The sequence below is a fragment of the Vanessa atalanta genome, chromosome 19 (genome assembly GCF_905147765.1).
Source record: "Vanessa atalanta chromosome 19, ilVanAtal1.2, whole genome shotgun sequence".
NCBI lineage: Eukaryota > Metazoa > Arthropoda > Insecta > Lepidoptera > Nymphalidae > Vanessa > Vanessa atalanta.
The window spans coordinates 50,424-62,760 of NC_061889.1; the positions used below are offsets into that span (position 1 = coordinate 50,424).

General features: G+C 62.0%; 2 protein-coding genes across 2 annotated transcripts; both read right to left on the bottom strand.

Annotated features, from left to right (window-relative positions):
* Positions 1–6,872: 6,872 nt before the first annotated feature.
* Positions 6,873–8,335, bottom strand: LOC125071549. The gene is made up of 2 exons (XM_047681870.1): positions 7,982–8,335; positions 6,873–6,941 (listed from the first exon to the last, which is right to left on the bottom strand). Exons 1-2 carry the CDS (start codon positions 8,333–8,335, stop codon positions 6,873–6,875), a joined length of 423 nt encoding a protein of 140 aa, XP_047537826.1.
* A 1,683-nt stretch (positions 8,336–10,018) lies between these two features.
* On the bottom strand, positions 10,019–10,540 carry LOC125071612 (the record flags this gene model as incomplete). Its single annotated transcript, XM_047681942.1, has 1 exon — positions 10,019–10,540. A coding segment is annotated over exon 1 (522 nt), but the record flags the coding sequence as incomplete, so codon positions are not given.
* Between the last annotated feature and the right edge of the window lie 1,797 nt (positions 10,541–12,337).

The following is a 12,337-nucleotide window of genomic DNA, read 5'->3' on the forward strand; positions in this document are numbered from 1 at the left end:
GTGTCCGTTGTGCATGCAGTTTTTTCTTCGGAAAAGCTCGGTCGTGCGACTTTGTCCCCCTCATATTTCGATATGGGACTGCCCGATCCGTGAAGCGGATCGGGGAGGGATTGGCACCCTCCTGAGGAATAATTTTTTTTAGTAGCACTCATTTTGTAAAAATTTTTTGCCGGGGCTGCCGGCAGGAAGAAGGAAGGATAGGAGGAGGAAGGAATAAGGATGTGGAAGGGTGGGAAAGGAAACGCAGTCGGGACCGAAATACCCTTCGGCCATGCATCCCATCGCGCTGCGAGGCCACTTGGGATTGGGTGGTTTTTTATCTTAGAGGTGTCCTTCCTCTGGGGCCGGGCGGTTAAGCCAAGCCCCCCGACGGCGGCATTGAAACATGCCTCCGTCCGCTGTTCGGCCAACCCGACTCAGCGGACCCGCCGAAAAAGTTTGCTCCCCCGTAAATGAGGAGACAAACGAATAAATGAATCCCGCTTAGATGCGCCTGCAACCAAGCGGGTGCGGTCGCGTCTCGACCCCACTACAGAAGTAGAAAGAATTAATATTTACAATAAAAATTTACAAAGATAAAATGAACAAACAACAAACAAACAAAACAAACGGACAAAACGGATCAGATGGAAAAATAATACGGAAAACAAATCAAATAAATAGAAGAGAAAAAACCAAACAAAATAAAATAAAATTAACAAACGAAAAACTCCCCCTACTTTGCCACGAAGCCGCTCCACAGTCCACTCTGTTAATAGAGATGTACCGGGAGCGACCCCTGACCCGCCGCGTCAGTCTTAGCCGTGGCCGGCGAGTAAACTCGAGCCGGCCCCGTTGCCCAGGGTACGCCACGAGGAGGCGACTGACATGTACCCCAACCTAACCTAACCTAACCTTTTTTTTTTTTTTTTTAGTTTTACTAGGAGGAAATGCATTGACGCATTCCGCCCGGCCGAAAGGGGGTTGACCGGGACGGATATGTGGGACTCCCGGGGCAGAAGGCCCCGTCCTACCCACTAAAACCTCCTAGAATTTCCGCCTCTCCGCAAGGCGACAGGGCTACGGGAACGCACGTGGCTCACCACCGCGGCCCTGCCAGCGGCCGTCGCTGTAAAGGGGCGACTCGCCACGAAAGGCACGCCAGGGTGTTTCGGCGCACCTTCCGTCTCCGCCTCCATAAGAACCGCGACAGACTCCCCCCGAGTCTGCCGCTGGAGGCTAGGCGGCGACGGATGTAAAGTTCCGCCGCCGTCCACACTGTATGTCACGTCCGGTTACTGCATCCGGCCTAGGTGGTCACGGCGCCGTCGACCAGGTCTCCGTCGACGTATTGGAAGCGAATCGGGATCGTCCTCCCGCTGTCGCTCCGCCTCTTCCTTCACGGACATTACGGCCTCGCTGAAGACCCGTAATGCCGCCCACGCCTCTTCGCTCGCGACCACCTTTCGAATAATGGCCGGAAGCGATATGTCCAATCCAATGGCCGTGGACAGGGCTGCGCGAGGCTCCGCCCAGGCTGGGCACTCTGCGCGCGTATGCTCGGCCGTGTCCACGGCTCCGTCGTCGCAATGAAGACATACCACCGACTGCTCTCTCCCGACCACTTCGCACAGGTATTTGGCGAAGCAGCCGTGACCGGTTATGAGCTGCGTCAGGTGGTACGTCAGTGGGCCGTGTTTGCGATCGACCCACTCTCTCAAGACCGGGCGAATCGCCGCCACGAGTTCCCCACCGGCATCCGGAAATCGTAGCCGATCCTCCCACTTCTCCATTAGGCGGTGTTTTGCCTCATCTCTCCACCGTTGTATCTCGCCCGGATGGGGTCGAGTTCCTCCTGCTCTTGCAGCCTTGGCTCGCCAGTAGACGCTCGAGTTGATCTCGGCCTCGAGGTCCCATGGCGGGCTTCCGGACAGCAAGCCGGCCGCGGTGTATGACACCGTCCGGTACGCCCGAGCCGCCCTGAGCGTCATCGCCCGCTGCGGACGTCGCAGCGTGGTGACGTTGCGAGCGCTCAGAGCGTCCGCCCATATCGGCGCGCCGTATAGTGCCATCGAACGCACCACGCCGATGTAGAGTCGTCTGCAGGAACTCCCCGGTCCTCCGACGTTGGGTAAGATGCGCCCCAACGCTCCGGCTGCAGCCACCAGTCTTGGGGCCAAGCGCCGGAAATGCTCCTCGAACCTCCACCTGCCATCGAGGACGAGTCCCAGGTACTTCATCGTCGACCCGATGGTGATGGAAGTTCCGCCGACAGTTATCGTCAACCCTTGAGGTGGCGCGTTCCGAGGTCCATGGAAGATTAGGGCCTCGGACTTGTGCAAGGCCACCTCGAGGCCCAGAGCACGAATGCGGTGGACCGCATGTGCCACTCCCGCCGTGGCGAGATATGCCGCCTCACGAGGGGTTCTGCCGCGGGCCGACACGAGGGTGTCGTCAGCGTAGCAGGTCACACTGACCCCCCGCAACGTGGCCCCGCGCAGCACCCAGTCGTAGCCGATGTTCCACAGTAACGGCCCCAAAACCGAGCCCTGTGGAACACCGCATGTCATTGCCCTCCTGCTGATACCATCCATCGTCGGGAACGCCACCGCCCTGCCGGAGAAGTAATCGGCGACGGTTCGCTGCAGGTAGTCCGGAACGTTGTGGTACCTGAGAGCTTCAAGCACCACTTCCCAGGGCAGAGTGTTGAAGGCGTTGGAAATATCCAACGATACTGCCAGCAACACCCCACCCCGAGAGACCTCCTCCTCTGCGAGCTCCCTCAGCCTGGCGACTGCGTCCAACGTGGAGCGGCCCCGGCGGAAGCCGAACTGTGAATCGCTCAGGCCCGGCACCATGCTGCCGACCAGACGAGCTGCGATTATACGCTCGAAGAGCTTGCCCGCCTCGTCGAGCAGCACGATGGGTCGGTAGGCCGACGGCTGATCGGGGGCTCGTCCCTCCTTGCGGATGAGTACGAGCCTTCCCGTTTTCCACCGGTTCGGAAACCTACCCTGTGCCAGGCAGGCGGAAAACAGCCGGCACGTGCCGTCGCCCAACTGCTCCAGCGCGATCGTCAGCGCGCGCCCCGGTATCCCGTCAGGCCCGGGGGCTGTCCTTTTCGAACGGAGCTTCAGGACAGCCGCGCACAACTCCGCCTCGGTAACCGGGGACGCTTGGCCCGCTATCTCTCCGACGTATTCCGGTTCCATCGCCGGTGGGACGAACGCTCCTCGCTGCGGGAAGAGCTCCTCCGTGATTCGTCCCAGAAGCTGCGGCTGGATGGTGGTGGTGAGTGGGGGTGTCCAGGGTCGGAGCTTCTGTCTCACGACCCGATACGGTCTCCCCCACGGATCTGCATCGAGTGAGGCGAGCCACTCTACCCACGCCGCTTCCTTCGCCTGCGCGATCGCCTTCCGGAGTGATACGCAAGCCTCCCTGTAGGAGGTGTAAAGAGCCTCCTCCAGGTTGTGATCACGTATCCGTCTCCTCCTGGACCTGGCGTATTGGCGACGGGCCGCAACGCACGCTCTCCGCAGCGTCCGCAGTTCCGGACGCCACCAGTACACACGACGACGTGGAGTCTGAGACTGCACCCTCGGCATCGCCACATCGCAAATGCGGAACAGGGCGGCACCGAGTCGGTCAGCCTCTCGGTCGACCTGGACGACCGGATCGGAACCGGCACACCAGGCCTCCACGATGGCCGCCTCCTTTGCCAACTGGCTGTCGAGGCGGCCCAGACTCCACCGCGGACCTTCTGACCGCTCAACAGCGGGCTGGACGACGGAAGTCGCGGAGACATCGAATCGGATATATCTATGGTCCGACAGAGTCTCCACCCCCGTCTCCACCCTCCAATCCCGAACACGGCGGGCTAGGGCGATGGACGCGAACGTTAAGTCCACGATCGACTCGCCCCGCTGCCGCACGCACGTGCTCTCCGATCCACTGTTGATCGTCGCGAGCCCCAGTGACACGGCCCACTCCTCTAGCATCTCTCCTCGGGCATCGGTCGCAGGAGAACCCCAAGCCGTGGATTTGGCATTGAAGTCCCCCGCGACTATCACCGGTCTCGGTGAAACCTGCCCGACCAAAGCCCCGACCTCAACGAGAAGTTGTTCGAACTCGGCGAGACTCCGGTTGGGAGAGGCGTAGACTCCTACGAACGCGTTACCGTGCACAATTGCGGCCACGCACCCTCTGCCTCTTGCGACCCAGTCGATCGCAGGGGAACCGGCGATAGCGGGAGCAACGATGGAAATTACTCCCTCGTGGTCGGATACCCAGTCGTCCCGTAAATGAACGACGTAGGGTTCCGCCACCACTGCCACTCCGATTTGCCACTCCGCCATGCTCTGGACTAGAAGGTCCTGGGCTCGGGCGGAGTGGTTCAAGTTGGCCTGGAGACAACGCAGGGCCATTAGTGTGCGGTCTCCATGGGCTCCTCAGTCCGTAGGGACACGGTGACGGGCCCTTTCGTCACCGCACCTCCCGTTCTTTTGACAGGGCGAGCTCTGCTGCCCTGGCACGCCTTACTGCCCAAGGCGTGCGTCGCCGGTTTACCGGCCGCTGAGCACAGGATGCAGTTCGCTTCAGCGGCGGTGCATTCGCGGGCCTTGTGGTCGGGTTGGCCGCAGCGGAAGCACAAACGGCTGCGGTCCACACCCCTGTCACAAGCGGCCCCCATGTGCCCTCCCTCTTGACACCTGTAACAGCGGAGTGGCCTCGGCTCGAGCAATAACACCCGCGCCGAGATCCACCCCACTCTGACTCTGCCGGCCACAAGAACCTTCTTGGCCGCCGCGACTGGGCAGCTGAGCCACAGCGACCTGCAGCCGTTGGCGCTCCGGACGACCACGCCCGGCCTGATAGCGCCCTCGGAGCAACCTCCATCTTTGGCGACCGCTGCCACCACCTCCTCCGCCGTCACTGAGTCGTCCAGATCCACGACCCTGATCTCGACGCATTTCGTCGGTCGATGGATCTGGACCTCGTCCGGACTCAGGACGTCGCGGAGCTTCGCCGCAAGGGCGTCCGCCGACTTCTCCGCGTCGACAGTGCCCGGCGGGATTTCTAGCATCCGCGCTCCAGTGGCCGTTGTCCTGAAGCGCACCGCAGTCAAGCCGACCTCGCTCAGCTTGATGCGGCTCTTCGCTTGCTTCAGGACAGTTTCGTACTTCAATCCTTTCTCCTCAGCACCGGGCTTCAGGGTGATGGTGATCACCGCGGTGCGAGGAGGGCGAAGTTTCCCTTTAGGGGCCTTCCTCTTCACATGACTCGAATCCGATTTCGTGGTCTTCGTCTTGTTCTTCTTGGCCGCCTTGCTCGGTTGTTTTTGAGCAACGACGGCCCACGATAGCGACGAACTGCCTGGTTCTGCAGATGGAGGGGCAGTTTTCTCCTTTGCTGTCGCTGTTGTTGCTGCAGCTTCTTGTGCAGCCATGTTCGGCCGTTTTGCCTTCTTCTTCTTCTTCTTTTTCGTGACAGCATCGGCGGGCGACTCGGATGGTGTCGTCACCCTCGATGTTGCGACTGCGGTCTGGGCTGATTGTCGGTCGGCGGCCAGCGGAGGTCGCAGCCGGGGCTCCGGAAGGAGCCGGCGCTCGATGCCCTCCATCCGGGCATTCAGCATTGTGCTAAACTGCTCCCGGTTGGAGCGCAGCGCCTCCTCCATGACACGCTGGATGTTAGCGTCATCCATCTTCGCCGGCTGCGTGCGCATCAGTGCCACTTCCCGGCGCAGCTCGGCCAGCTGACCAGATAGCTGCGCGTTGGCTGCTTCCAATCGCGCAACTTCCTCCGTGATGGTCAGGGCTCTGAGGTCCGCTACCGCGCCTTTGATGGAATTCGCGGCAGCCTTTAGAGCCCTGACGAACGTGCCCTTTAGGTTGCCGGATTTATCGGCAACTTGCAGCACCACGTCCAACGCTTCTTGGACGGCTGCGTCCAGAGCAGCTGACGTCTTCGCCGCCTCGTCAGTGGACACGTCCGGTTGACGCCTCTTGTGTCGGGCCACCCTCTCCTCCATGGCCACCTTGGCCGTTTCATTATAAGCGGCCAGCGCGTCTTCGGTTACCCGTCTCTCCTCTTTCTGGGACAGGGTGCTCAGCTCCTCCATTGACTTGCCCAGTCCGACGTATCTTCCGTGGGTAGATGGTCGTCCACGCCCCCTTTTGTTAGCAGGCTTTAACCACCTGCTAATAGAGGACTCCGAGTCGCTACGCTGTATTGTGGCGTCGCTATCGGAGTCCGAGAGGGTGTCTTCTCTGTGGGGCCGCTTCTCCCCTTTTCTTCTTTCGTTGCCGACCGACGAGACCGACTCGAGAGAGAGTCGTTCTAGCCGGACGACGGGTACCTTGGGTGCGCCTGGGTCGTTGGTTTTGGTGTGCGCCATCGGGGCGCCCACTTCCACCACCATGTCAACTTGTCCTGTCATCGTGCCTGTGTCCGTTATGCTCGCGGTATGGTCATCGTGAAAAATCGATCGTGCGACTTTGTCCCCCTCATATTTCGATATGGGACTGCCCGATCCGTGAAGCGGATCGGGGAGGGATTGGCACCCTCCTGAGGAATAATTTTTTTCAGTAGCACTCATTTTTAAATTTTTTGCCGGGGCTGCCGGCAGGAAGAAGGAAGGATAGGAGGAGGAAGGAATAAGGATGTGGAAGGGTGGGAAAGGAAACGCAGTCGGGACCGAAATACCCTTCGGCCATGCATCCCATCGCGCTGCGAGGCCACTTGGGATTCGGGGTGATTTTTTATCGAGGTTTTCTTCCTCAAAACAACAAAACAAAATTTACAAATTTATATACACCTAATTAACAAATAACAAAATAAAAATGAAATGTGTATAACAACTACGACTAGATATTTACAAATATACAACACCCTCATTTGCCACGAGGCCGCGCACACAGTCCACTCTGGTGATCAGAGAAGGACCGGGGGCGACCCGTGGCCTAACCGCCGCGTCAGTCTTAGCCGTGGCCGGCGAGTAAACTCGAGCCGGCCCCGTTGCCCAGGGTACGCCACGAGGAGGCGACTGACATGTACCCCAACCTAACCTAACCTAACCTAACCTAACCTAACCTAACCTAACCTTTTTTTTTTTTTTTTTTTTTTTTTTTTTTTCTCGCTGGAAAAACGCGTTACGCGCTTCCCCCACGTGATGGAAGGTGGGGGGGTGTGTGGGACTCCCCGGAGCCCTGGACGCCGAGTGCGCCCAGGTACGCCGGGTTTACCCACTAAAAAACCAGCGGTACCCTCTCCGTCTTTCGGCGGGCGCCACGGGATCGCTTGCGCATGCTACCGTGACGCCCTGACGGTCGGCCCGCCTATGCGGGCCTCCAACACCTAGAGGGGGTTCTCGGGGTACTGAGACCCCCCCTAGTCCCTGCGACGCCTATTGAGGCGGGGGGAGAAGGTGCGCGTAGCGCTTCTTCCTCCTCCCCGGTCGTCTTCGGCGGAGCGGGTCTGCAGCGGCATCCTCTTCCCGCTCCCGCTCCGCGGCTTCCTTCTGCGACATCACGCTTTCGCAGAAGGAGCGCATCTCCGACCAACACATCTCACTACCGAGCATTTCGTTGACGATGCTCGGCAGCGAGAGGTCTCCGCCCATAGTCGCCGCAAGGGTGTGCCTCTGGGGCCCCCACGCAGCACACTCACTCAGGGTGTGGTGCGCCGTGTCGACTGGCGCACCACACTCGTGGCAGGAGGGTGACACCTCCCGCCGCGCTATCCCGTGCAGGTACTTACCGAAGCATCCGTGCCCGGTAAGTACCTGCGTCATCCTGAAGGTGAGTGTGCCCTTCTTCCTCTCGACCCAGCGACTCAAGTGGGGCCGGATCGCCTCCACTGTCGCCAGGCCCGCCGTGGGTGACCCCAGATCCTCCTGCCATCGGGCGATCAGGGCTCGCTGGGCTAGAGCCCTGATCCGCCCGACCTCCGCCGACCCTGGACGGTCGCCGCGGTTCCTCGCCTCGACCCGGAACCGGTACACTTCCGCGAGCACCTCCGCCTGGAGCTCCCAGGGCGGATCGCCCGCGAGAAGTGTCGCCGCAGCCCACGACACCGTACGGTACCCTCTGATGCCTCTCACCGCTATGACCCTCTGCGGCTTACGCAGCAGGGCCCGGTTGTCAGCGGTGAGGGCGTCGACCCAGATCGGGGCACCGTACAGCGCCATCGACCTCACTACACCGGAATATAGACGCCGGCATAGCGATCCCGGCCCCCCCACATTCGGAAGGAGGCGGCCGAGAGCGGCGGCGGCGTTGATGAGCCTCGGGCCGAGATGGACAAAATGCTGCCCGAAGCTCCATCGACCGTCCAGGATGAGGCCCAGATACTTCATCTGGGCCTGCACCTTGATCACCGTCCCCCGGACGGTGATACTCGCCCCTCGTGGGGGTCCTTGCCGTGGACCGTGGAACAGGAGGGCCTCCGTTTTGGATATGGAGACCCTCAAGCCCAGCATTCCCATACGGTCCACGGTGAGAGCCGTTCCGACCTCGGCGAGGCGTGCCGCCTCCCGAAAGTCCCGCCCAGTCGCCGTGACGAGAGTGTCGTCAGCGTAGCACAACACCCCCATCCCGGGAAGGACGGGAGCTCGCAGGAGCCAGTCGAAACCGACGTTCCACAGGATTGGGCCGAGAACCGACCCCTGTGGAACGCCGCAGCCTACCCGACGCCGGACCAGCCTCCCATCGACCCCCGCCCAGAGGACCTCCCTGTCCTGGAGGTACGCCTCCAGCAGCCTCCTGAGATAGGTCGGCACCCCATGGTATCGGAGTGCCTCCCGTATCGTCTCGAAAGGGAGACTGTTGAAGGCGTTCGCCACGTCGAGCGAAACCGCCAGGACGACTTGCCCCCGGGCCACCGCTTCCGTCGTCCGAGTCTTCAGGGCGTCCAGGGCGTCGACCGTCGACCGGCCCGCCCTGAACCCGTACTGAGCCTCTGAGAGACCCGGACCGACCTCCTCGAGGTGCTGAACGAGACGGGCTGCGAGGACCTTCTCGAAGAGTTTGCCCGTCTCGTTCAGCAGCACTATTGGCCTGTATGCCGAAGGGGAATCCATCGGCCGACCTTCCTTCGGCAACAGGACCAACTTTCCTTCCTTCCAAGGCTTCGGAAACTGCCCGCTGCACAGGCACTCGTCGAACAGCTCCCGAAGCCTTGCACCCAGGAATTCCAGGGCGTCGCACAGAACACGCCCTGGAACCCCGTCCGGACCCGGCGCCGTGTTCTTGGCCCTCAAGCGGCCGAGGGCCATCTCCATCTCCCGCTCCGTGATCAGTGGTGGAGCCACTGCGTCTTCGATCACGGAGCGGGGGGCCATCTGCGGAGGGACATGCTCGCCTGGATGGGGAAAGAGTTCCCCGACCAGGCGCAGGAGGAGTTCCGGCGGCAGCGTCTCAGTGACGGGGGCGCCTTGAGTGCGGAACTTTCCGCGTACGCCGCGGTACGGGCGCCCCCACGGGTCTCGATTGAGACCCGCCAGAAGCTCCTCCCTGGCCTTCTCCTTGGCCTTGCTTATCGCCAGCTGCAGATCTTTTTTCAACTGGCGATAAGCGTCCAGCATCTGTCCCTCCAGGTCCGTGTCGAGGCCGTTGCGCCTTCGACAGCGGACGTAGGCCCTCCGCGCCCGGCAGCACGTCGCCCGAAGGTCGGCGATTTCGGGCGACCACCAATAGACGTGCCGGCGCGGAACCCTGCGCCGGGTCCGAGGCATGGCCGCATCGCAGACCTCCTTGAGCGAACTGCGCATGCGGCCCGCCAGCTCCTCTGCGCTGGCGCCCTCCGTCCTCCCCGCGGAACCCCACCGCTGCACGATGGCGGCCTCCTTGACCAGCTCTCGATCGACCTGGCCGAGAGACCACCTCGGCAGCGTAGTCGGCACCCTCTGGGGTTCCGCCGGCCTGCTAGAGGTGGAGATCTCGAATCGGATGTACCGGTGATCCGATAGAGTCTCCACCTCCTCCTCCACTCTCCAGTCGACCACTCTGCGTGCAACGACAGGGGTGGCGAACGAAACGTCCACCACGGAACCCCCCTGATGTCGCACGCAGGTGTGAACCTGCCCCCTGTTTAGAAGGGACAGGTCGGAGAGCAGGGCCCACACCTGGACGGCCCTCCCTCGCGGATTCGTGGCGGGGTTGCCCCAGGCACGCGACTTTGCGTTTAAGTCGCCGAGAACCAGTATCGGTTTCGGCGACTGCCTGGCCACCGCAGCTCTGACTAAGCCGAGGTAAGTCTCGAACTCAGCCAGGCTGCGATTAGGGGAGAAGTACGTACCGACGACGACGTACTCCCCCCACCCCACCACTACGTAGCCCGAGCCCCTCTCGATGAGTGAGAGGGGGGGGCCCGTTCCGCTCCTCGTGAGAACCGCCACGGTGTCGTCCGAGTCCCCCAGCCAGTGAGGTAGGGGAGGGACGAAGTAGGGCTCGCAGGCCACCGCCAGGTCTACCTGCCACTCCGCCATGGACTGCAGCAGAAGGTCCTGCGCTCCGGCGGAGTGGTTCACGTTCGATTGTAGGAAGCTCAGGTGTGCTGGCATACTTGATTCTTCTGAGCTTCCTCCGTAGCCTGGCGGCTTTCCTCGCGCGGGGCGGTCCTGGTTCCTTGGACCGCTTTACCCTTCGTGATGGGGGGGTTGCAATCCCTGGCCCCCATCAGGTGCCCCGAAGGCTTGCCGGCCTCTGCGCAGACCGCGCAGCGCATCTTGGCCGTGCATTCCGCTGACTTGTGGCCGTCCGAGCCACAGCGGTAGCACAGGCCTCCCCTCTCCGCCTTCGACGGGCAGAGCGCCCGTGTATGGCCAAGGCCCATACACTTGTAGCAGCGCATAGGGCGCTGCTCCACGACGGCCACCTTGGCCGAGCTCCACCCGACGAGGAGGCGACCGGCAGCGGCCAGCTTCTTCGCTGCCGTGAGGGGGCAGGTGACGCGGACCATCCCCATATAGCCGGGTCCGCGCTGCATCACTCCGCACTTCACCGCCTCGGAGGAGCAGTCACCGGCGTGCGCGATCGCCGCGGCCAGTTTCTCCAAGGTGACGGAGTCGTCGAGCCCCGTCACCTTCAGGTCGGCCTTCTTGACCGGGCGCACTACGTCAGCGACCCCGTCGAGAACTGTGCGGAGCTTCGCCGCCAACCTATCGGCCTGCTCCGCTTGGGCTTTCGGCAGCTCGAGAGCCCTGGCTCCGGTCGCCGTGCGTCGCACCTTCAGCCCACCGCTGATTCCTAGGTCCTGGAGCTTGACACTTTGCTCCGCTCTCTCCAGGACCTGCGCGTAGGTGACGCCCTTTCCTACTGCTTCCGGCTGCAACGTGAGAACGATTGCAGCCGAGCGAGGGGTGGCCAGCTTCGATTTGGCTGGCTGGGGCGTTTTCGGCAGCGTCTTAGCGTCGGAAGAGGTGGTCTTGCTCCCCTTCCTGCCCTTCTTCACCACCGTGGACCAGGACGTCTCCTGGTTCGGTGGTGTTTGGGACGTCGCCGGTGCCGGTGCGCTCGGTAGGCAAGCGGTGGGCTTGGTCTGAGCAGCCAGAGCAGCCGCCTTCCTAGGCTTGGCTGGGGCTCCCACACCCCCGTCCTGGCGGGCCGTCGAGATAGACGGCGGTGGACCCTGCGACATCTGCGTTTTATCTGCCGCGGAGGGAGGTCGCTGCATCCTCGCCGGGAGGCGCTCCTCCAGGCCCGCCAATTGGTCCTTCATCGCCGCGCCGATCGACGTGACGATGAAGTCCTTGAGCTCCTCCATCGAAGGAGCGCCTCGCGGGGTGTTGGCCGCCTCGGTCGCCGCTGCCACCGTGGTACGCATCTCCGCGTACTCACGGCGGTGGGCCTTTAGCTCCGCCTTGAGGGAGTCAATCTCCCTGCGCATACGACTGTTATCCGCACGGAGGTTACGGGCTTCGTCGGCCTCCGTCCGGGACGCCAGAGCTTCGACGACGCCTTCCAGAGAGGCCGCTGCGTCCTTCAGCCTCTTGATGAAGCCTCCTTTGAGGTTGGAGGACTTCAGCGCGACCTCTCTAATCTCGCGTGCACTGCGGCCAGCCTCCGCGCGGAGCTCCTCGTTGCTCTGGAGGGCCGGATCCACCTTGGCTAACGAAGCAGCTTCTTCAAGCTCGGGAACGACCACAGGCGTTTTTTTGAACGCCCTGCTTCTGAGGGTCCGCTCGAAAGCGAGCTCTCTCTCCTCATCTTCTTTGGCTTTGAGCTCTATTCTTGCTCGACTGAGCCCACTTTTCTTAGGCTTGCCGCGGCGGTCGGCAGCAGGTCCCGCCGTGTCGGAGCCTGAGTCGGATTCGACGAACCGGACCGAGGCATCCGACGCTGTCTCCATATCCGTATCC